At 34.3% G+C, this 23,844-nt stretch overlaps 1 protein-coding gene across 1 annotated transcript in view; it reads left to right on the forward strand.

Moving 5' to 3' along the window:
- The window catches only part of COL5A2 (collagen type V alpha 2 chain), a 149,233-nt gene extending 126,285 nt beyond the window's left edge, over window positions 1–22,948 (forward strand). Inside the window, exons 36-54 of the mRNA XM_036254765.1 lie at window positions 1,221–1,274; window positions 1,489–1,542; window positions 1,965–2,018; window positions 2,398–2,505; window positions 2,639–2,692; window positions 3,222–3,275; window positions 3,984–4,145; window positions 4,785–4,892; window positions 5,994–6,101; window positions 7,180–7,233; window positions 9,413–9,520; window positions 10,053–10,106; window positions 12,139–12,246; window positions 13,161–13,214; window positions 14,202–14,309; window positions 16,162–16,453; window positions 17,891–18,078; window positions 19,607–19,846; window positions 21,249–22,948. Coding sequence (XP_036110658.1) covers window positions 1,221–1,274; window positions 1,489–1,542; window positions 1,965–2,018; window positions 2,398–2,505; window positions 2,639–2,692; window positions 3,222–3,275; window positions 3,984–4,145; window positions 4,785–4,892; window positions 5,994–6,101; window positions 7,180–7,233; window positions 9,413–9,520; window positions 10,053–10,106; window positions 12,139–12,246; window positions 13,161–13,214; window positions 14,202–14,309; window positions 16,162–16,453; window positions 17,891–18,078; window positions 19,607–19,846; window positions 21,249–21,395 — 2,109 coding nt within the window. The 3' untranslated portion in view covers window positions 21,396–22,948. The remainder of the gene's footprint in view (window positions 1–1,220; window positions 1,275–1,488; window positions 1,543–1,964; window positions 2,019–2,397; window positions 2,506–2,638; window positions 2,693–3,221; window positions 3,276–3,983; window positions 4,146–4,784; window positions 4,893–5,993; window positions 6,102–7,179; window positions 7,234–9,412; window positions 9,521–10,052; window positions 10,107–12,138; window positions 12,247–13,160; window positions 13,215–14,201; window positions 14,310–16,161; window positions 16,454–17,890; window positions 18,079–19,606; window positions 19,847–21,248) is intronic.
- The last annotated feature ends 896 nt before the right edge of the window (window positions 22,949–23,844 follow it).

Consider the following 23,844-nt stretch of genomic DNA (forward strand, 5'->3'; position numbering starts at 1 on the left):
AGAGAGAGAGAGAAACATCAATGTGAGAGAGACACATCAAGTGGTTGCCACCCACACAACCCCAACTGGGGCTGGGGACAAACTGCAACCGAGATACGTGCCCTTAGTGGAACCGAACCCGGGTCTCTCCAGTCCGTGGGCCAACACTCTAACCGCTGAGCCAAACTGGCCAGGGCAGATTTATTGTTCTTATGGACTACTTCAAAATGCAGTGTGATAGGACCAAGACTTTAGCAATGACTGATTTATTTTTAGTGAAGGCAATGTTTTTTTATTTTTTAGGGAAGAAGCAGAGTATTTGCTGTAATCTAGTAAAGGAATAAAAGAATAATGTTTTTCTTTATAAAAAAGTCTGTAAATTTAATCTTTATACTTCATCAAATCCTTTAAGGAAGTGTGCTTGGTAAATTATTAGAAGAATATTATTCTATTATAGATCCAGAGAATTTAATATTATAGTTCTCTCATGTTCTTGTCAAAATTATAAAATTGAAAAATGATTTTTGTTCCTTAAACTTCTTCAGTAATACATATAGAAATTAAATTATAAAAGAATATTTGGGCTGTACACAAAGAGGCAACATAGAAATATCAGAGAGAAAACTGTCTTAGAAAGAACTATGATGAAGTGTAGGAGTTGAATGTTGTGACCATGTGTAGAGAAGACCCAGTGTGTGTCCAGAAGCTCCCCTATGCTCTGAGCAGAAGAACCTCATCAGCTCAGCGTAGCGGCAGTGATTGCTTTTCATCTCAGGAGGATGCAGGAAACCAAATGTTGTAGCTAACTCCACTCTTTTGAAATAACGAGAGTGACATTTTACTAGTGTATTATAATTTAAGAATATTAGTATTCTGTACAAAAGCAGAAAAGTCTCTTTTCAGTCTATACTCAAATTTCAAATAGGTATTAGCAAAATTAAATAGGCTAAAAAACAAGGAGACATTGGTAAAGAATAGCATTAATTTAGAACTGATGTTTGAAGACAGTTTCTATTTGGATGAGTTGAATTGAATGAAAGAAATGAAAACATTCTGTGGAGAAAATTTAGTGGAAACCGTTCTGGACTAGATAGAAAAATCTTGAGAATATATAGATCATATAATTTACAGGTAATGTTTTGCGAAAGCAGTCACATTATAACAAAATACTCTCTTCTTTGTTTAAACATGGAGACTTACATGCGTTCTTGCTCTCAATTTTCTATTTTGTTAATTGACAGGGTCTTCCAGGTCCCTTGGGTCCCCCAGGTCCTGCGGGTCCAACTGGAGAAAAGGTAATGTCATAAATTATTTTGTGGACTCAGAATCATGAGGTCTGGATTCAGGCGCTTTCTCATAATGTTTTTTCTTTCATAAAATATGGTAGTTGGGCCAGGTCATTTCAGAGTCTTCCCCATTTTTTGCCCTACATACAATGCCCAACATCCTACAGCTGTGTCATGTTTCACTACTGTTTCAGACAATAACCATATAAAATCTGCTTTTTAGGGTGAACCTGGTCCTCGAGGTTTGGTTGGCCCTCCTGGGTCCCGTGGCAATCCTGTAAGTGATAGTATTTTGATGATCTTAGTATGGCATTGAGCAGTAAAACAATTCATCACTTTGTCTTGATATTTATATAAAATCATCCTTGTTAAATTAGGTTATTTATAACATTCTGCTTTTCAACTTTTACTTTTCTCATTAAACTTAAAATATTATCAGTATATTATTTTGGTACAGTCTAGTAAATCTAGGTAAGCAGCTCATTAACTAAATAAGAGGTTTCTTTGAAACTGCAGAGCTTGGAAATTTTGTCTGTGGTCCTTACATCTATATCACACTTAAGAGTTTTCCTTAATCAATATGTCTGATTTTTCTATATATAATTTCCAGGTACTCCAAATTTATATAATTGCATTTTTAAATAGTCTTCCTGTTTATAATAAGGTGTGAAAGATACAGTAATCTCTGTCTTCTCCTAGGGTTCTCGTGGTGAAAATGGCCCAACTGGTGCTGTTGGTTTTGCTGGACCCCAGGTATAATTTTTAGATATCTCTTACTTACAATGAGCACTCCTCTTGTTAGAGCATGAGTTTAATTTATTCTCACTGTCGTCTGCTTCGAAGGCAAAGGATTCTGGAAAGATTCCAGTTTTCTAGGTACTCTCATTTTCAGTATATTTCATAGCACCAAAATAGATGAGTTTACACAATTTCAAATTCTATACTTATTTGTTATAAGAAAAATATGATGGGATAACTTATTTTTCCAACTGTTTTTTTCTTCTATGCTATAATACAGATTATAAAACATAATTTTACAATAGATGATTAAATTATATGTTAATAATAATTACTGTAAAATAATTTGTCTATAAGCATTATAATCAATTGCTTATCTATACAATTGATATAGGGTCCTGATGGGCAGCCGGGGGTAAAAGGTGAACCTGGAGAGCCAGGACAGAAGGGAGATGCCGGCTCTCCTGGACCACAAGGTCTAGCAGGATCCCCGGGCCCTCATGTAAGCTAAAAAACAACCAACCAAACAACCAAACAAAAATCCGTAACTTGAGTCCAGTTCCCAATGCTTACCCCTTGTGTTTAGCCCATTTTTCTTTACTACAGTGATTTTCTGTTTGTTTCTTTCTATTTAGGGTCCTAATGGTGTTCCTGGACTAAAGGGTGGTCGAGGAACTCAGGGTCCACCAGTAAGTTGGTTTGAAGCTCTGGGAACTACATACAGTTAGTAAAGATATTTAATGCTTCATGGATATTTTAAAGTTAATCTGAAGCTGTACCAACAAATTTTTATGTATATAGTGGAAAGGGCATTTTCCTTAGATAGAAATCTGGGTTAAAATTAGTTCCATGATCTTGGAGACCCAGCTGCCTCATATGTAATATAAATAATATATGACCTGTGGAAGAGGTAAAGAATAATGCTGAAGCACTCTATATAATTCTGTATGTAAAATATTAATGTGATTTTAGCCCTGGCCTGAAACATACTTGTATATCTTCAGGATGAATGGAGAGTGGAAAGAGAAAAATAGTGACCTTCCTACCAATTAATCTAGATCCACTCTCTCAAAACATAGAATACAAGAATATATATACATTGGTCACAACAAGGAAGGGAATCTAAAGGCCTAAGTGTCTCTGTGAAAAAGTAGATCCCAGAAAGCATTTGTAATTAACTGTTATTTTAAAGGTGCTTATATGATATTATATTTATAGGGTGCTACAGGATTTCCTGGTTCTGCTGGCAGAGTTGGACCACCAGGCCCTGTTGTAAGTCAAAATAGTAATTCAAACTATTGACACTGGAGTAATTACAGACACACATGAAAATATACACAAACACACATATATACGCATATTATATAGATACACATATATTTCATTCTTATTATTTATTCTTTAATTTAATCCATTAATGATTTATTTTCCCATATTAACAACTCTCATAATTCATACTGGTATGTTGTCAAGGAAAATTCATCTCTAATTATCCAGTGTTTCTTGGGAGAGCTTATTTGCAAGTCCTTTTTAGCCCCAATATTTGACTACTCCATATAGCTACTAAATACTAACAATATTGTGTGCTAATAATCACTTCCTTCAGTTAGGTAGCATTTCTGAAACTTTGTATAATAAATCTTATTCTTTCTTTATAAGATCAGATCAAACACAATAAAATGTTATGTATTTATTGTTGGATCACAGCCTTAAGAAGTTTGAAAATGCAAGTTAATTTCAGCATACTTTTAACAATGACTCAAAGGTAATTGTCTGCAAATAATTTAGATTTTCTTATGGGGAATGAATCTGCAGCTGTGTTTTCTTTAATTTTGTTTAAATGTACTGTGTGACTGATTATCCAACAGGAAAAACGGACCTTGGAGGCCTGGGAAACGGCCTCCGAGACACACACCATTACGTCAGTCCTCAATGAGGCCTCCACTCTGCCCTTCTGGGTTTCTTTCTGTGTTTTACTAGGGAGCTCCAGGGCCTGCAGGACCCTTAGGGGAACCCGGGAAGGAGGGACCTCCAGGTCTTCGTGGGGACCCTGGCTCTCACGGACGAGTTGGAGATCGAGGACCAGCTGGCCCTCCTGGTGGCCCAGGAGACAAAGGGGACCCAGGAGAAGATGGGCAGCCTGTAAGTTTGGCATCTAGACCACCTCCAATGGAGATATTTTCTAATAGAAATCTATAATAATCACTGTCACAAAGAAACTACATTATTCTGGGAACTTTTATAAATCTTTATGCCCTATAGGTTTTTAATTTTTAATTCTCTGCTTTAGAAAATAGTATCTGTGTAAATATAAAAATATAACACTAATGGATATGGTGTTCAATGTCTAAACGAGAAAACACTCTTTCTTATATATCTGCACTGTATAAAAAAAATTTTTATAAAGTACACTATTTTTTAAATTTCCAGATCCTTTAAACATTAATGTGTTCAGATAAATCATATGATTTTCTTTATTTTTAAAATGTGTGTTTTTAGAAAGAGGAGAAATATTTGCCTGAATAGTTACCTCTTTTATTCCATCAATATGTGTATTAATCTTCAAGTTCTTTTTCAACTGATAAGCTACTTTACTTTTTAAATATTGTTAGAGTTTCTGTGTGAATTATAAATTGTGATTACTTATATATAGTATGGGCTTATGAAACAGAGAACTTTTTCTTATACCAAAAAAATCTGTACAGCTGTGATCTCTTGTAAAGTTCTTTCATATAGTTTTACCCTGGGCAGTTTTTAATTCTAGTTTATCCTAAAAATTAGGGTCCAGATGGTCCCCCTGGTCCAGCTGGAACTACTGGGCAAAGAGGAATTGTTGGCATGCCTGGGCAGCGTGGAGAGCGAGGCATGCCCGGCCTGCCTGGGCCAGCGGTGAGTAACTGCATTAGCCAGTACTTCATCTGATTATACGCAATATAATTTATATATATTTTTTGCTAAATAGATTTATAGTCTCTTTTAGACATAAGGTCTGAGTGTCTTCAAAAGGTTTTCTTTACTTAAATACCTTACAAAGTCTTTGAAAAGTGTACTTATTTACCTTGGGGCTAGAGGAGTAAACCGATGAGGATATGGATTTTTGGTGACTCTAAATCTTTCTTCAAATATTAAAAATATCCAAGTAGCCAGAGAAGGGGGATGATCTCCTGGTGAGTAGGTAGCCTCTTTCTAAATAAACATGCCTAACAAAAATATCCATATTTCACAGTTCCGAGAATAAGTTCTCATAAACCATCAAAGAGAAGAAGGAGTTGAGCTAAAGTAATATTGGGGGTGAACGTGGGGTGAACAATAAAGAAAACCTCTGAAAAGAAAACCTGTTCTCTGGAGAGTTCTAAGAATCTCATATTCTCTGGAGTGCAGATAAAAGCTTGATTCATTATTAGCTTTGAAGAAATTAAATTTACCGCTTAAAGTTTATATACTCGGGGAGAAAATGATATTTTCATATGAGGTGTTGACAGAGAGAAGTACTGCTAGGACCTTGGAACTGGCGGACATGTGTGTAGGGATCTGAAACCAGCAACAAGGAGTTAAGGAATGTCTTACTTTGATCAGACGTGAGCCAGAGACCTGGAAGTAAAATCTCCCAACAGTAAGACAGAAGTACCAGGTACAGAAATAAAGTGAGCAGACAAAGCAGAAGTAAATAAGAATGGGCATGTCTTACGAGGGATGCACAATTCAGAAGGACAGACAGATTGACTGCAGGACACCAAATCAGAACCCAAAATGCGTACATAAGCTGGTGGCGAATAATACTTCTTAGTTCCTACGATACCCCCAGATGAGAGTAATAAACAGTGGGCATTACTCTAAGAAAGCACTACAATGACATGGATGTTGTGATAATGGATAATTATTACTATAGAAGGTGGGATAGAGGTGCCATTTGAATAAACATAGTCTTTATGTGAACTGGCATTCTCAAATTTCCTCACGAGTGGTTGACATATTGATACTCCATTTCAGGGCACACCAGGAAAAGTAGGAGCAACTGGTGCGACAGGAGACAAAGGGCCACCTGGACCTGTGGGGCCCCCAGGGTCAAATGGCCCTGTAGGGGAGCCAGGACCTGAAGTGAGTACTGCTGAAAGTAATTCTTGGTGTTATGGGGACAATTTTTAAAATGTAGATATCGATTTAGAAGTTTAGAAATTGATTGTACATTTTACTTGGCGGAAGTTCCTTAGTGATGTTATTTGCTATACTCTACTTCCCTAGGGAGTTGACAAAAGGATGACATAAAAGAAACAGTAATAAGATAGGTGTTTTTGCACTGACCTTCATCTAGTCTGGAACCAAGTATTTTAGTGGATTTAGGTTGTTGCCAAATTGCTTTGAACATTAAAGGACACATTCATTTATCTTTTCCCCTGTTATTATTTCATTCTGTTAATAGCATATTTGTCACAATTGCCTTGTACAGTGATAGGATTAATATAACTATTACAACTTGTGAAAAGGGCAAAGTAGAGAGAATTTTATCTAAATATCACTATACAGTAACATTATTGATGTCATGTTCCCTTTGGCTCTTTTGAGAGGAAATCTGTTTTTTAAAGGATATTTGAGAACTTATAGGTTAGAATCTGTTGTATTTAGTGCTATCAATGAGTAAATCACCAAACAGTTAATGTCACAGTTTTGTGGAAGAAACAATCAATACGTTTCAGAACAATTTTTTCATCAAATAGTAAAAACATAATTCTGAAAAAAATCAAAATAAAATAAGAAGAGAAAAAAATATTTTTAAAAGTAATTTGATATGCTTAGCACAGTTATTTTATTTCAATACTTTATTGATATTTTTTGCATAAGCTTAATAAAAGTGAGAAAAACCATTCATTGTTAATACAAACAAAACAAAACATCGAGAATGTCAGTATTGTATATTTATTTCAAAGAATTTTATCATTTTTTCTTTTTTTAGAATAAAAATGAAGAATTTAGATTAAGTAAAAATATATTAATTTTTACAAGCAATTCAAAGTAATAGAAAAGATGGCAGAAGCTTTTCTTTCACTGAGAGTTTCATAAATGCTAATTCTGGTTCCTAGAAGGGAGATGTAACCATTCTGTACTTTTTCTGGCAGTTGGAATGAGATTTTTTTTTTATTACTCAGTTAATTATTTTCTTAAACATGATTTTTTATAGGGTCCGGCGGGTAATGATGGTACTCCAGGACGGGATGGTGCTGTTGGAGAACGTGTAAGGGCAATTTCACTGATTAAAAAATCTGGAGTAATGTAAATTTGAAATCTTTGTAATACTAAACAAAACTATCTCTTTTTCTCATAGCTCAATACAAACCCTGAATTTTCTGATAGAAGCAACCTTTTTTGTAATGTTATAATTTTGGTAGATCTTATAAATGAAATGAGATTTGAATATACAGCAAAGCAAGATGACATTTTTTTTATCAACAGAAGGAAAGCAAATTGAATTCATATTTGGTGCAACATGAAGGCTTTGGATGAGGATACTATGAAGTGGTCTAAATTTAAAACTCATTCACAAAAGTATGGTAGTTGTGTGACAACTACATTTCTTTATTCACCTACTAAAGTGAATGCCCCACAAAGAAAGAAACCATTTGGCTTTCTAAGTATTGAATATTTCATGATATGTTTTTAAATTAGACATGTACTGAACTGTAAATATTCCTGAGTTTATCAGAAGCTCCAGTCCCTGTGGGCAGTCACACAGTTGTCTCAGACTACATATCAGAGCGTGGAAGCTAAAAATAGCCCTTGCTCCGATGTCTATAACGATGTAATGGCTCTTTCCACTTCAAGAGCCCATCATGTAGCAGAACAGACTATGAAGCCAGACAGACCCAGATTGGAATCTTGACTGCGGAAGTAACTAGCTATGTAATTTTGAACATGTTCTGAATCTCAGTTTTCAAATACTTTAAATATGAATAATACTCATAGCATTGGGCATGTGTTTTTAATCATGTGTTGTTTTAAATTTTTAAATTGATTTTTACAGAGATAAAAGGAAAGGGGATGGGGGGAGAGAGAGAGAGAGAGAGAGAGAGAGAGAGAGAGAAGCAAGGATGTGTGAGAGAAACATTAATCAGTTGCCTCCTGTATATATGCCCTGACCGGGAATCGAACCTGCCATCTTTTAGTGTATGTGATGATACTCTAGCCAATTGAGCCACACCAGCCAGGGCATTAAATCACAGGTTTGAAGTACCTATTAGACACTCAAGTAAAGAGGAAGAAAGAGTTTTGATGAATTTTGGGATACCTCCCCCATATACTATAAAGCCAGGGAATATAAATTTTCTTGGCATCTGGATTTTTCCCTTGGTCAGTATATATTGTTTAATACATTAGTCTTCAAAGATTTAGCTGATGTACACCCTGATGAAATTTTGAATATATATGAACCCCTATGTGCATTGTTTCTATCACATTTTATTTTAATCATAAGTTTAAATATTTCCAAAGGAGATCATTCTTGGTATTTTGTAAATGTATAGGTGATTTCAGTATGCTTCTTTCAAAATCTTGGAGTTGCCAATTAAGCTTATTCAATATATTATATGTGTGTTCTCTAATTTAATTGCCCAAGTTTATCCTGGTTGTCAAACTAACCAGTCAAATAAGATGATTTCTGTCAGAAAAAAAATGGTCTGATTCCATTAATTATGTTAATCTATTTTCATATAGCAATCACCTCATTTTTGACTTCTTAAGACGATAAATACGATTTGGAGCCTTGTCACAACTGGGTCACCTGGAGAAATAAAGAGTAGCTTTATTCCCCCCCCCCCAAATACTTCTTTGCTTTATTCCAAGTAAACTGTGCATTCTGGAAAAGTCTCTTAGTTTGGTACCACAGGTGTTTACTCCTTGGGGCATTGAACCACAATAAGACTGCAGATGGTGTGGTGGCTGCTTTGTTTCACACAATGGGAGAAGGGTAATTATTCTCGAGGAGTGGAGCTGGATGCTTCAAATCAGTTTTCTCAAAGAACACATGTGGAGTTGAAAATCTGAAAAGTGGTTTCCTTAACATGTTCTGTTTTCACACTCTTTGGCAAGTCTTTGTTTATCCCAAGAGTACAGACATCCTAGTGTGAAGACTTCTGGCCTAAGAAACATGTTAAATTCTAGAGGTGACCACTCCTTTAATTCAGCAAGCTTGACTATGGAAATAATAAGGCAAGAGCAAGGGGAAAGAAGAAACAGTCTTATTCTTTCAGTTTAATTTAGTAATAGGTAAATAAACTATTTCAGTAAATTATAAGTAAAATAATAAATAAAATAAGTTTTTAAAAAGGTACTGTTTAATCGTGAATAGCATGGGCATATAGAATGCCATTGTTTTAGAATGAATACTAAGCGAGTAATATTATGGTTATTCTTGTTAGGGTGATCGTGGAGACCCCGGGCCTGCTGGTCTGCCAGGCTCTCAGGGAGCCCCAGGAACTCCAGGGCCCGTTGGTGCTCCAGGAGATGCAGGACAAAGAGGAGATACGGTAAGGAGAGCTGGTTTCAGGATCACAGCGATAAACATCAATATATATTCTATATTATGAGCTACATAGATGCATGTATACAAACATACACATACCCTTGATAAGGACCCCAAACAAAGACTGATGAACAGTTAATTATGAGTTAATTTTGTGTTAGTCTTAGAGGAAAACATTTGCTGTCTGATAGGTATTCACAACTGGAAGCTGTGTGACTTTTATCACTTAAAAATGTTGTGATTTATAGGAAATTATGTTAAATTTAAGTGAGTGAAGTCTTACCATGATCTACTAAAGTGATTATTTAGTGAATTCAATTAATAAAATTGATTATGAAAGTGTTATTGGAGTTATAGTGAGCACATCCTTATACCTAGAGACATTAGCTTGATTTTAATTAATTAGCTATAAGAGTATAGGTATAGATACATAAACATAAATAAATATCCAACTACAAATATGTATTTTTTAATTCTTTGTCTTCACGGTATATGCACATTTTTTTCATACCAATTTCTGTGAAAATTTCTTCTAGGGTTCACGGGGTCCTATAGGACCACCTGGTCGAGCTGGAAAACGTGGCTTACCTGTAAGTTCTTTGTTTTTCTTTAAAAATATATGTCTTCTTACATAAAATATACTCCTAAAGAAAAAGTACAATTTAAGATTTATAAATGAAAATTACAAATTGCTCAAGCTTTGGACAAAAATATTAATTTAAAATAGTACCCAAGAGTTCATATTTATTTTTACAAATTTAGCATAGCTCCTCTGAATTCAACAATGAATTCTTTCAAATAATCAATGAAGACTTTTAGAGTCACAGTTTTCTTCCAGAATAATAGGAATCTTGTACTCTTTGAGATTTTCTAAAAATCACATAGGATAAAGCTCTTTGTAAATTTTAAAAGCTCTATTCAAATATTATGTTTTATTTTGAACCAGACTGCACTTCCCATGTTCAATTTTTTTTTTTCTATTTGCACTTACTTCCAGGTTAAAGATTATTATATAGATGCCTTACCACGAATGAATCATCTCTATAGTCAGTCTCTTAGGTTCCTTTCTCACCCATTATCTAAATCAGTATCTATATATATGAAAATCAATGGTTGCCTTAAAATCATGGCCTATTAATAAATCACAATTCTCAGCTTTGATTTGAACTTGACTGGAGAAAATTTCATAGTTCCAAAACATGTCAAGTGAAATGTTTCCAAACCAGGTACAAAAACAATGTAGTTTTGTTTTCCATGATTAAATGAATTTTAGTTAACAACAATAATAAATAGGTGCTTTCTGGTTAAATTTATTTTCAATTATGAAATTTGGGGGCATCCTAAAAATAAAAGAACCTCTCTAACATTATGAAAATATTCAGGTTGATTTTAGTATTTAAATTTCCATTGTTATATAAAATATGAAAAATTACTGAGTTCTAGTCTTGCTTTTATTATACAAAGATTTTCATACTGTTTGACAATTAGGATATCCACATTTTAAAAAAGAACCAAATAAAATAAAAACAAAAAACTAGCAAGGAAAACATTAACCTGAGTCTGTCTATTTGATGATATCTTTCATTCTCCATGGTCAGATTGATAGAATTTCAATACTCTTTTAGGAAAACTCTAGACAACAGAAGCTGTCCCTATAGTAGATGACCCTAGTCTCTTGTCAGTTTATTGTGAACCCCTGGACCCCTGAAGGTGCTTTTATTCCCTAAGACTTAAGAAACAGAAAGAAAGAAAGAAAGAAAGAAAGAAAGAAAGAAAGAAAGAAAGAAAGAAAGAAAGAAAGGAAGGAAGGAAGGAAGGAAGGAAGGAAGGAAGGAAGGAAGGAAGGAAGGAAGGGAGAGAATAAAGGAAAGGAAAGGAAAGGAAAGGAAAGGAAAGGAGAAAGAAAAGAGGGAAGGAAGGAAGGAAGGAAGGAAGGAAGGAAGGAAGGAAGGAAGGAAGGAAGGAAGGAAGGAAGGAAGGAAGGAAGGGAGCCTAAGACTGATTAGATTGATCAGGTGATTTTCACCTCTTCCCTCAATGTAGCTTCTATTCCATAATAATATTCTTAAAAATTATTGCTTTTTCTTTAGTTTCTCAGCATCAGAATTGATGGATCTTATCTCTTAGCAACTTCCTAATATGGCCAATTTTTAAATATAGTCCCAGGTGTCATGTCTAGTTTAACACATATGCATATTTGATAAGCATTTTATTTTTAGAGGTAACATAAGTAAATCAGAACTCATGTTTTGATTTAAAAGAATTTATATATGGTGACAATATTTTTATATACTAATATCAGCTAAGTATGTGAAATATAGTCTTTGAATCTGTTTTAGATAGGTAAGACCAAACTTAAAAATACCTCACTTTAGTATAAATCTAGGATAAATATTAAAAAACTAAATTTTTAGAAAAGCATTATTATGTATGTTATGTTTTAATGATCACATTTATTCCAAAAGAAAAATATTCTTTGGTCCAATTTTATTTAGATAAGTAAATATGTTAGTTCATATAAAGTACAGTATTCAAAATTATAGTAAATACATTTGTAAAAGGTAAAATTGTAGTGAATCATAGTCTAAACAGGTAATATGCATGTCATGACCTTATTTCTAGGGACCCCAAGGACCTCGTGGTGACAAAGGAGATCATGGAGACCGAGGTGACCGAGGTCAGAAGGGTCACCGAGGCTTCACCGGTCTTCAAGGTCTTCCTGGACCTCCTGTAAGTAATTTTTTTTTTTTTTTTTTGTACTTCAGATAGAGCAGGAGGGAGAGAGGGGGGTGGACAGAGAAAGAGAGAAGCATCAATATGAGAGAGACACATTGATTGGCTGCCACCCACATGACCCCAACCAGGGTCGGGAACAAACTGCAACCGAGGTGCATGCCCTTAGCGGGAACCGAATCTGGTCTCTCTGGTCCATGGGCCAATGCTCTAACCGCTGAGCCAAACCAGCTAGGGCTGTAATTAATTTCTTTAAGTATTATTTGCCTTCTATGTGTAAATACATAGGTATCTTGATATGAACATTTGTCTATAAAATGGATGGACTTTTTAATCTTATTTTCATTTCAAAGAATGTCTTCTTTTCTTTTTTTGTTTTTTTTTAATCCTCACCTGAGGATAGTTTTCTATTTATCTTCAGATAGAGTGGGAGGAAAGAAGAGAGAGAAAGAGAGAGAAATATCAACATGAGAGGGACACATCAATTGGTTGCCTCCCGCATAACCCAGACCAGGGCCAGGGTTGAACTGCAACTGAGGTTTGTGCTCTTGACCGGAATCAAACCTGCGACTCTTTAGTCCTAGGGCTGATGCCCTAACCGCTGAGCCAAACAGGCCAGGGCTCAAAGAATGTCTTGATGAGTAATTAATTACCCACTTTTCCAATGTAATTACCCATTTATTAACTGTAATTTTGTAGGAAAGAAATAAAATAAAAGAGTATATATACACCATTTACTCCTACAGTTGTCTTTAGTATTGTTCAAATCATGAAGACGTTGTAGAGATGGATGACTTTATGGAAGTGGTTTATGTAGCTAATATCAATGACAGCACATTTTAAAAACCTGAGACTGGCAAAATGTCGGATGTCAATATTTTGGTAACATTTAAAATGTTTTTCCTACTTAGGGTCCAAATGGTGAACAAGGCAGTGCTGGAATCCCTGGACCTTTTGGCCCAAGAGTAAGTAGTCAAACTTAACAAGTTGCCACTGTAAATAATAATGCTTTTGGTGATATACTGCCAGAGCTTGATATTATTTTCATGGATCAAAGCTGGAATTGCCCAGATTCTCTGAAGTGGGCAGCAAACGAATGAGACAAACCATTCAGCAATTACCTTTAAGTAGAAATATCCTGAAATATGACATATTACTTCATGGTCCCACATTAAAATCTCTTTCCTCTGGTGAATATACTCATCTACAGTGGTTCATTTTCTTACTCTATGTTCATTGAAATTTTCATTAAACTCTTGCTGTTTGAGATGATATAATAGGACTTACCATGAAGTGGAGACAGAAACTGGATGTTCTGAAGCCGAATAATTTTTTTCTTTAAGTAATTGTGATGCTTCCTTTGAAGTGTTTTGCTTAAAGCTAATTCAGAAGCTAGAAATCCTACATTAGTGTTAATGCTGCCCCTCATAGGTCATTAATGTTATAAGACAGTTGACAGGCATAATTATTTAGGAAAATCATTAGGATTTCTTCTATGTCTAAATATAGTATAAATGAATCATACATAAATTTTAGAACAGTAGTATTAAAATTGTTAGGATGTGATGAAATTTGTATAAGCATATAAACTCAATTTACACTTAAATCAAATACTTCAATTTCTGTCATTTTCTTACTCTTAGTTAATTGAATTTCCAATGAAATTTACAACACATGAGATTTGATGAAACAGTTCCTACTAATAATAAAAGTAGATGAGTAGTCCATTAAAGTTTTTAACTGCTACTGGTCTTTTACTGTGCATGGATGATAATTTATGTGTGATGAAAGAGTAAATGTTAGAATGTTCTGGAACTCCATTTATTAGTCATTAGGATCGGAATCTGAGAAATCACCGTGAGAGTTCCATAAGGAAAATAGTTCTTTGATGAGAGAAAGGCACTGTGAAAGTTTTCTTATAGAATCTAAAGTCCAGCTTTTGTGTCTGGCAGGGTCCTCCAGGCCCAGTTGGTCCTTCAGGTAAAGAAGGAAACCCTGGCCCACTTGGACCTGTCGGGCCTCCTGGTGTGCGGGGCAGTGTCGGAGAAGCAGGACCTGAGGTAAAATCACAGGAGTTTGCATGCAAATAACTCGGTTGGTTCTCAAAGCTTAGAATCTAGCCAAGGGATATCTATCAGCATGATGGACAAGAGACTGAACTAACTCTGGAAACAAACATGAAGTCACTTAAGAGCTTGTCTATCTATATAAGTGACTATTTCAAATATTTTTAATACAGATTATTCAGAGTATATAAAATCAGAGTTCAAGCTACCTGGGCCTCGATTTCATGGGGTACCAATGAGAGCAACGAGCAAGTTATGATTGTATTTATAATGGAAGTTCTGAAGAAGTTGCTTTGCTTTAAATGGTGATATATTAAATGTGATATTTGATGAATATATTCATTCATGAAAATGTTATAACATGAAGTATAAAATTAAAGCTTTCCTCTATTAAAAATAACATTCAGAAAGGATTTCAATTTAAAATTTCATTAAAATATTTCTATAATATCAACTTGAGGGTTATGTAAAACTACAATTGTGTTAGACTCTGACTTCTCAGGTCTTTGCGTAACATCCTCATATATCTGCCATATGCGTGTTCACGTGTGCATGTGTGTACATGAATTTATGCTTCCCTCTCTTCAGTTTTATTTACCTTTCTCTCTTTATTCTGTCTCTGCCCCTTACTGGCATTACCATTAAACCAAATATTGATTATTTATTATATGAATTAAAAAGCCTTGTATTTCTTATAGTCAAGAAGAGTATTTCCTATTTATTTCTCTGTGACTGAAACACAGCTACAGAATTGGAATACCTTTGATTTATGTGGCTCTTAATTGACTTTATTTTGTGGGTCAGTGGTCCTTGACAGAAAAAAGAAATCTCCTTCCTGAGAGTAGCATAAAGGAATTCATGGAATCATGATGTAACCTAAAAAAACAAAACCAACAGATTTAACAGTCTCTTGAGGTGAGGAAGTGTTGGCACTTGAGGTTGAAGCAACTTGTCCAGAGCCACATAGTAAATGGCAGGGGCAGGTTTAGAACTCCTGCCTTCTCACAGCCAGCTCTGCGCTCCCATGTGAGATGTGGACCACACATCTTTTTAGGTTGTCGGCTGATTATCTCAAATTGCTGAGCTCCTACTTGGGAAAATAAAAACGTAAGGAGGACCCACTTCCAAGCTTCTGCCTCTTTTTGTGCTTGTCTGCTGTTCACTTCAATAGTTCTTATTGTCAAAATAATAATAATAATGATAATAATAATAATGTCTTTATTTTTGTCACTATAAGGGCTAAAGAGAACATTCTTCAGTTTTGTTTAGTATAGAGCATTTTGATCTACAAATTAATTTGTACACATAAACAGACTTCCTGTGCTTTACCCCTTATTTGAAAATAGGGAGAAAATTGTCCTGTGAGTATTTCTTATGGGTATTACCTTGGTATTGGCGTGTAGACTTTAGAAGGACTCACAACTCCCCTGCATTTTCCCTTTCAGCTTCTGTCCATAAATCCTTTTAGAACATTTTAGCTGTGCCTTGCCCCAAATTGTTTGGAAATGAATGTACATATCTACATGTTTTAACATAAAATATATTGCATCTTCAAGGTGAACATCAGAGCAAGTATTTTATGCTTTGATCTTTATATATCTCAGATGCTGCTTTGCAGATATGTCGCCTGAAAAGCAGTTACACATCATTTCTCATCCTTGGAATGTTACAGGTTGGAAGGCCAGAGCCATCTAGTTAAAAAAGGGCATGCGTCACAGATCTCTCAGTACCATCAAGTTAGGGTGCTATGTTGTAACTCTCTAGGCACCAAGTTCCATCAGTGCCTTTTGTCCACCACAAAAACAAAAACAATATGTTAATGTATTTCCAATTTTTTAAAAATTAGGGTCCTCCTGGTGAGCCTGGTCCACCTGGCCCTCCGGGTCCCCCTGGTCACCTCACAGCTGCTCTTGGGGACATCATGGGACACTATGATGAGAGCATGCCAGATCCACTTCCAGAGTTTACTGAAGATGAGGCGGCTCCTGATGACAAAAACAAAACTGACCCTGGGGTCCATGCCACCCTGAAGTCACTCAGTAGTCAGATTGAAACCATGCGCAGCCCCGATGGCTCTAAAAAGCATCCAGCCCGCACTTGTGATGACTTAAAACTTTGCCATTCCGCAAAGCAGAGCGGTGAGTAGACAGCTGCATATTTGAGCAATGTTCATCATTTCTGATTGTGTTATTCTCAACTGCATTCCAAAACTATTTAGTGATACACAAGAGATACAATGGTAAACATATCACAAAGTTTGTGGTTTAGTGGTGGGGAGAGTCAATGACAAGAAAAATTATAAGGTGAGATGATAAATACTATAGCAGAGGACATATCCTATTAATGATCTAATTTCATCTTGGTAGTTCCATTTCCATCCAGAAGTCTTAAAATATTGGTAATTTTATGGTTATATAATGTAGAAAATACTTGCTTAAGTAAGGTTAACATTGATTTACCTACATGAATTCTCAGGGATTTAACATCCTTACATATATCCTTGGGTCACAAGAGTAGAATAAATTTTATTTTATTTCCCAAACTTATTTGAATATAAATTTTTTCTCATGTAGTTTAATGTTCTACAAATATAACTTTAGGGATCTCTGCTGGCAGGATTATGTTATAGTGATGTTTTAAAGTGTTTTGAAATTATTCTGTCCTAGTTGCATAAACGATGCCTTAAGTTTACATTATTCTATCATTTTGATAAATCTAATAGGACCTAGAGAAAAGGGATTCTAGGCCATATGAATAAGCTATGAAATGCTTAAGAGTGTCAGTTAACTTTGAAATGACATCGACAAGGGTAGCTAAAATTGTCTTTGAAGACTAGACTATTTGATTCTCATCTCTATACTTTACATCCCACCAAGTCTCTTCATTTTATTTAAAATGCAGTTTTTCATACATATTATATATACACACTTACATAAAGTATACATATACACAGAAATATATACACACAGATATATACACAAAAATATATTTGTTTGTGTATTTATTTGACTATATGTCCAGCACCAAGTACTAACTTGGTATAGCTTATTTCAAATATCTCTATTGTAACAGAGATCAATTCTAAATACGGCCTGAAAGATAATTTATGACATTCTAATCATAATTCAACTCATATACTTACTTTATTCATAGTTTTGACAATACGTTATTTTATTACATTCTGATTACAATTTGCTTTAAAATATAGGCTCTATAAATTTAATGGGAACACATCCATTTTGGCAAAGCCACTTAATCATTGTGGATTATCTCTTTTTGGTATAGTTTTCTCATCTATAAAGTGGAAATGCTGATATTTCCTTCACACACATGTTCCAAGATTTGATTTGACAAAGGGTCTCAGAACAGTGCTTGTAAAAAGGAACAGTTACAAATGCATGACAATTATTTTTCCCTTGGCTGCAGAATATTTCCTTAACTGAGATACTGTCTCTTAAGAGTCCTTAATCAATGAGTTCGTGATTTTTTTCAGACTCCGTGTTAATTGTTTTAGGGACTCATCATCATGTTTGAAATTCACTTTATTTAGCAAATATATTTATTTTGGAAAATAGGTGAATACTGGATTGATCCTAACCAGGGATCTGTTGAAGATGCAATCAAAGTATACTGCAACATGGAAACAGGAGAAACATGTATTTCAGCAAACCCATCCAGTGTACCACGTAAAACATGGTGGGCCAGCAAATCTCCTGACCATAAGCCTATTTGGTATGGTCTTGATATGAATAGAGGATCTCAGGTAATTTAATATATTTACTTAAAATTATATTTTTTGCTTTTCATTATTTATTATACCTTAGTATTTATTTAAGACTGCTATTTTTTTTACCATGTTTATTTTGCCATGTTTACTTTAAAATCAGACATTCTCATTAGTTGCAATTGCAGTATTATTGCATAAACAAAGTTTTACTATGACTTAAATTAACAAATTTTGAATGATAGTTTTTCCATTGATAGAATGTAGAAAAGTAATCATTTTTATTATTAATTCCTTTAATACATATCACACCGACTATGGAGTATACAGGAAGGGATCTTGCCACAGTTGCAACACGGAGATGAAATTTAGTGTCAGGAGACCTAGGTGACTAATACCTGGATCTCTTACTGATTTGGGGACAGAAGGAAGTCACTTAACCTTTCAGAACATCAGTTGTTTTTTGTTTTTGTTTTTTCATTTTAATGTATGGTGGTAATATTTATCTCATAGTTTTTGTGTGAATATAATGTGCTTACTATAGTATCTATGGTAAGTTATAAATAAATATTAGATAATTACTACAATCATATATAATTAAATCACTTAATACACTTTGTAGTATTATTTAAACTTAATGCATTTTTATAAATATATAAATTCTATTAGTATTTTTCTGAGTCCAGTCTCTTCTGTTTCTTTTATGGCCCAGTATTTAGATTCTTAACCAGCCTTGCCACTTCCTATTTCAATTTCAAAATTGTAACATATGTGTGATTGGAATACCAGGAGTTGAACGAGTATTTCATTCTGGATCTCTTTATGGCAACCTAACTCTGATATTTCCTTCTTACCTGTGCTTCTGATCTCTCCTCAGAACATATTTCATAACAAACACAATGTGAGCATATTGTGGGTTTGAATAAGATATACTGGAATCTACCATTATTTAACAAGTAGAAAAGTTAAAAATTTAAATATATCCAATTGAAATATAATTTAGTTAAATATAATATTATGTAAAAAGCTTAAGAAGGAGCTTTGAAAATAAGTTCAAAGTAGAAGATAAGTAGAAAGGAGCTTGTAGGAAATTATTTTTTAATTATTTATTTTTGTTAGCTCATGAAAAACTTATAATTCATATTTCCTACAATTGTATAACAGTTGGGTTTAAAAAGGTTTTTTATACAAATAGTTAAGTTCTAATTTTTATTATAATCAGCAATAAAAACAATGGGTTATTTTTGATACATAATTAAATATCTTAGCCAATACTTGAGATTATTTTTTAAAGAAATGGAGAAGCAGATTTAAAAATACATAAACTTTCTCTGGTGAGTATAATTATAATTGGTTTCTTCACCTCTTGTTTGGGATAGTAAGGACAAAGGCTCTTACTTGTGAATATTCGTAAACATTTTAAGATATTTTTATAAGTAGACTAAACTGTAATATCAAAGAATAAAAGTAATACTCTTCAAAACTGATTTACCTGAAATCAACACACACTCACGGCACTACGAAACCTTTCAGTGTTGTATGTAACAGAGACTCTTTGTTTTTCTAGTTTGCTTATGGAGACCACCAGTCACCTAATGCAGCCATTACTCAAATGACTTTCTTGCGCCTTTTATCAAAAGAAGCCTCCCAGAACATCACTTACATCTGTAAAAACAGTGTTGGATACATGGATGATCAAACTAAGAACCTCAAGAAAGCTGTGGTTCTTAAAGGGGCAAACGACTTAGACATCAAAGCAGAAGGAAACATTAGATTCAGATATATAGTTCTTCAAGATACTTGCTCTGTAAGTACTTTTGATCTGTATTGATCTGATTAAAAAATATTTTTGTTAAAAATACTGTTGTGGTACTAGAGGTAGGGACAATTTTACCCTGTATAGAGACATAGCAGTTTTTTTTTTTTTCTTCTTTTGCTTCTTTCTTTTTTTTTTTATTATTTTTTTTAATCTAATTTTTGTTACAGATGTTTCTCCTTTTTTACCCCATTGACACCCTCTTCCCCATTCTCCTCACCCCATCCTTGGCTTTGTTGTTCATGTCCATTGGTTATGCGTACATGCATATAAGTTCTGTGGTTTATCTTTTCCCTCCCCCCACCACCCCCTCTTCTGAGGGTTGTCAGTCTGTACCCTACTTCCACATCTCTAGGTCTACCCTATTCCTCAGACTGTTATGTTCATTATATTCCACAAATAAGTGAGATCATGTGGTATTTGTCTTTTTCTGCTTGGCTTGTTTCGCTTGAGATAATACTCTCCAGGGCCCTCCATGTCATCTCAAAGGATAAGAGCTCTTTCTTTCTTACAGCTGCATAGTACTCCATTGTGTATATGTACCACAGCTTTTTTTATCCATTCATAGAGACGTAGCAGTTTGTCTATATTTGTTCTTTAAGATAAACCTGAATGTGTGTTAGCACATGAGGCGTGGTACAGGTGTTAATTCAAAACAATAAAGAAAGTCTGAGCCCTGACCAGTTTGGCTCAGCAGTTAGAGCGTTGGCCTGCAGTCTAGAGAGACCCAGGTTTGGTTCCTGCTAAGAGCACGTATCTTGGTTGCAGTTTGTCCCCGGCCCTGGTTGGGTTGTATGGGTGGCAACCAGTCGATGTGTCCCTCTCACATTGATGTTTCTCTCTCTCTCTCTTCCCCTCCCACTCTATCTGAACAAAAAATAGAAAAATGTCCTTGGGTGAGGATAAAAAAAAAGTATTAAAAAAAATAAAAAATCTGAATCTTTGGAATTTGATCTAGTTCTTCTGCCTCTCCTGCAAGTTACGTTATTCATTTAATCTCAATTTTGTGCTTAACATTTATTGATTCTAAAATGTATTATCAACCTGAGATACCTTATATTTTTTATTGATTTGTATGTCTCCCCACTTGCATATCAAAATATAAAAAAGGAAAATATTTAATGATGAATTATAGTTTTGTTTGTGAAAAGCAAAAAGGCTTTCACTTACATTGTCAGTGCCCATTTGGGAAGTTTTGAAAGAACAAGGGGCAGTTTCTCAAAGAAATGTCTGCCAGTCTCGCTAGGACCTCATTTTGTTAGCAGTGCTCTAAGTAGTACTTTAAAAATTATTGCTTTTCTATTATATGTTATAAAAATTGGCTTACAAGTTGCTCTTTAACATCTCTGAAATAATTTATATACTATTAACCTATTGCGCAATTTAATTCTAGAAACGAAATGGAAATGTGGGCAAGACCATCTTTGAATATAGAACACAGAATGTGGCACGCTTGCCCATCATAGATCTTGCCCCTGTGGATGTTGGCAGCCAAGACCAAGAATTTGGCATCGAAATTGGACCAGTTTGTTTTGTGTAAACCAAGCCAAGATACATCGACAATGAGCAACACCCTCACCATCAATGACCACCACCATTCACAAGAACTTTGACTGTTTGAAGCTGATCCTGAGACTCTTGAAGTAGTGGCTGATTCTACATCAGCATTGTATATATGGTCTTAAGTGCCTGGCCTCCTTATCCTTCAGAATATTTATTTTACTTGCAATCCTCAAGTTTCAATTGATTTAAACTATTTTTCAATACAGAAGTTTAGGTTTAAGATGACCAATGACAATGACCACCTTTAAAAAAAAAAGTAAACTGATTGAATAAATAAATCTTTGTTTTCTTCAATTTATTTCAAGGTAATGACAAATTTGCTTAGTATTTATACAAAAATTCTTGTTCCTGGCAGGTAGCTTAAAGAGTGGGGTATGTAAAACCACAACACAAGTTTATTTCACTTGGCTGCAATTTGAAATATAGAAAGTAGCGCCTTTATTTTTTTTGTGTGACCTCTCATACCCAGATTATCAACTAAAAATGAAATCAAAATGTTTATCCTTGTGATTGAAACCCTCAATGCATGTCTTGATATTGTATAACTATTATAGAGACTCTTTAAAGAGAATCTTCAAAAAAATAGTTTCTCACTGTTTTAACAGAATTTTAAAATAATATATATTCAATGAAATTCTTAAAAACAAAGTGATGTTATAAAGGGTGGTAAGTTTAGACTTTTTTCTCATTCAAATTTAAAGACATCTTTCCCTCTTGACTCAATCTATTAATGTAGCTAGAAGTTACATGAGTATACCATTGACTACATTTGCACTTTCTTGTTTAAGAAGACATTGAATGCAGAAAATTTACACATACAACTTTATAAACATATGTCCAGGACCCAAAGTTGAGAGTTTTCCACATGTACAATCTCATCATTCTGAAGCCTCTAATGAAGAAAAAGATTTAGAAACTCAGATTTGTGGAGCTGACTCTAATGAAATGTGATGATTGGAAATAGAACATTTGGCCATTGAACTCTCATAGGAAAAATGATCCAACATTTCTTAGCATGAGCTACCTCATCTCTAGAAGCTGGGATGGACTTACTATTCTTGTTTATATTTTAGATACTAAAAGGTGCTATGCTTCTGTTATTATTCCAAGACTGGAGATAGGCAGGGCTAAAATGTATTATTATTTTTCCTTTAATGATGGTGCTAAAATTCCTTTTATAAAATTCTTTAAAAATAAAGATGGTTTCATCAATCGATTTGTGAAAGCATAACTCTTAGACTTAGCCATTTCTGAAAGAGGGAGCATTGTCCCAGTGCCTTTTCCACTGTTCATCTGTCATACTGTATCTGGAATGTTTTGTAACACCTGCATGTTTCTTAGATAGAACATGTAGGTCCCCTTGTGTCTCAAGGTTTTTTCCCCTTAATTGCATCTTGTTGGCTCCATTTTTATTTTATTATTTTTTAAAAATAAACAGCTGGGACCATCCCAAAGGACAAGCCATGCACACAACTTTAGTCATGTATCTCTGCAAAGCATCGAATTAAATGCACGCTTTTGTCATGTCAATGGTTTTTGTTTTGTGGAATTCCTTTGAACGTATTAGATCCATTTCATTTCCAATAGTGAAAAGTAAGGTGTTATAGTATTCTTTGTTTGCCATTTGTTTAAAAGATAAAATAGCAAACATCTTATACTGGCTTATATATGAAAATCCATTTCCAACATCACTCAGGAAGGAAACATGACACTAATTATCACTGTCTATGTCCCTAAACATCTCAGGGTAGTATTATTGATAAGAAGCAAAAACTGATTTTCCATAGTTGAATAAACTGTGATAATAAAACATATGTCTCAAAGTATATCACATATGAATTTAGCTTCTTTTCAGTTTTATTTCAATATTTATTTAACAATGCTCTTTTTCCCCAAATTGGTTTTGATTTGAGTTCTACATCTTGAATTTGAATATTTACATACCCAAACACATTTGTGAGTTGGTCTGCACTAAAACTACTTTCAAGTCCAAGCTATGCAGGTTGTCAAGTTCTGATAGATGAGCCAGAAACATGCTGTGATTCTGTGAAGCCAAAAACACTATAATCTCCAACTATAGAAATTCTAGTTCTTATTGGGAGCTCAGGAATGTTCTAAATTAAAGGCTGCCCCAGACAATTCTAAAAGTCTCCACATTTCTTGCCTGCTTTCTAGATTTGTAGGTCTCATTGGACTAGTTGACTTCTTTACCTTTATGTCCAACAGTTACCTCAAACTCTACTTGATTAAAAGCAAAATAATCTATACTTGGTAGGATGGTGACATTAATTTATTAAGAAATACAAATGGAAATTCCCCAAATCAACAGAAATAAAGAAAAAGGAGAAAACAGTAAAGAAATCATAAACAATGCTGAAGAATTCCCATACTTGTAACACAAAATTTGGCAAATTATGGCCAGGTTT

Source organism: Molossus molossus, unplaced genomic scaffold, assembly GCF_014108415.1.
Source record: "Molossus molossus isolate mMolMol1 unplaced genomic scaffold, mMolMol1.p scaffold_m16_p_11, whole genome shotgun sequence".
In the NCBI taxonomy this organism is placed as follows: domain Eukaryota; kingdom Metazoa; phylum Chordata; class Mammalia; order Chiroptera; family Molossidae; genus Molossus; species Molossus molossus.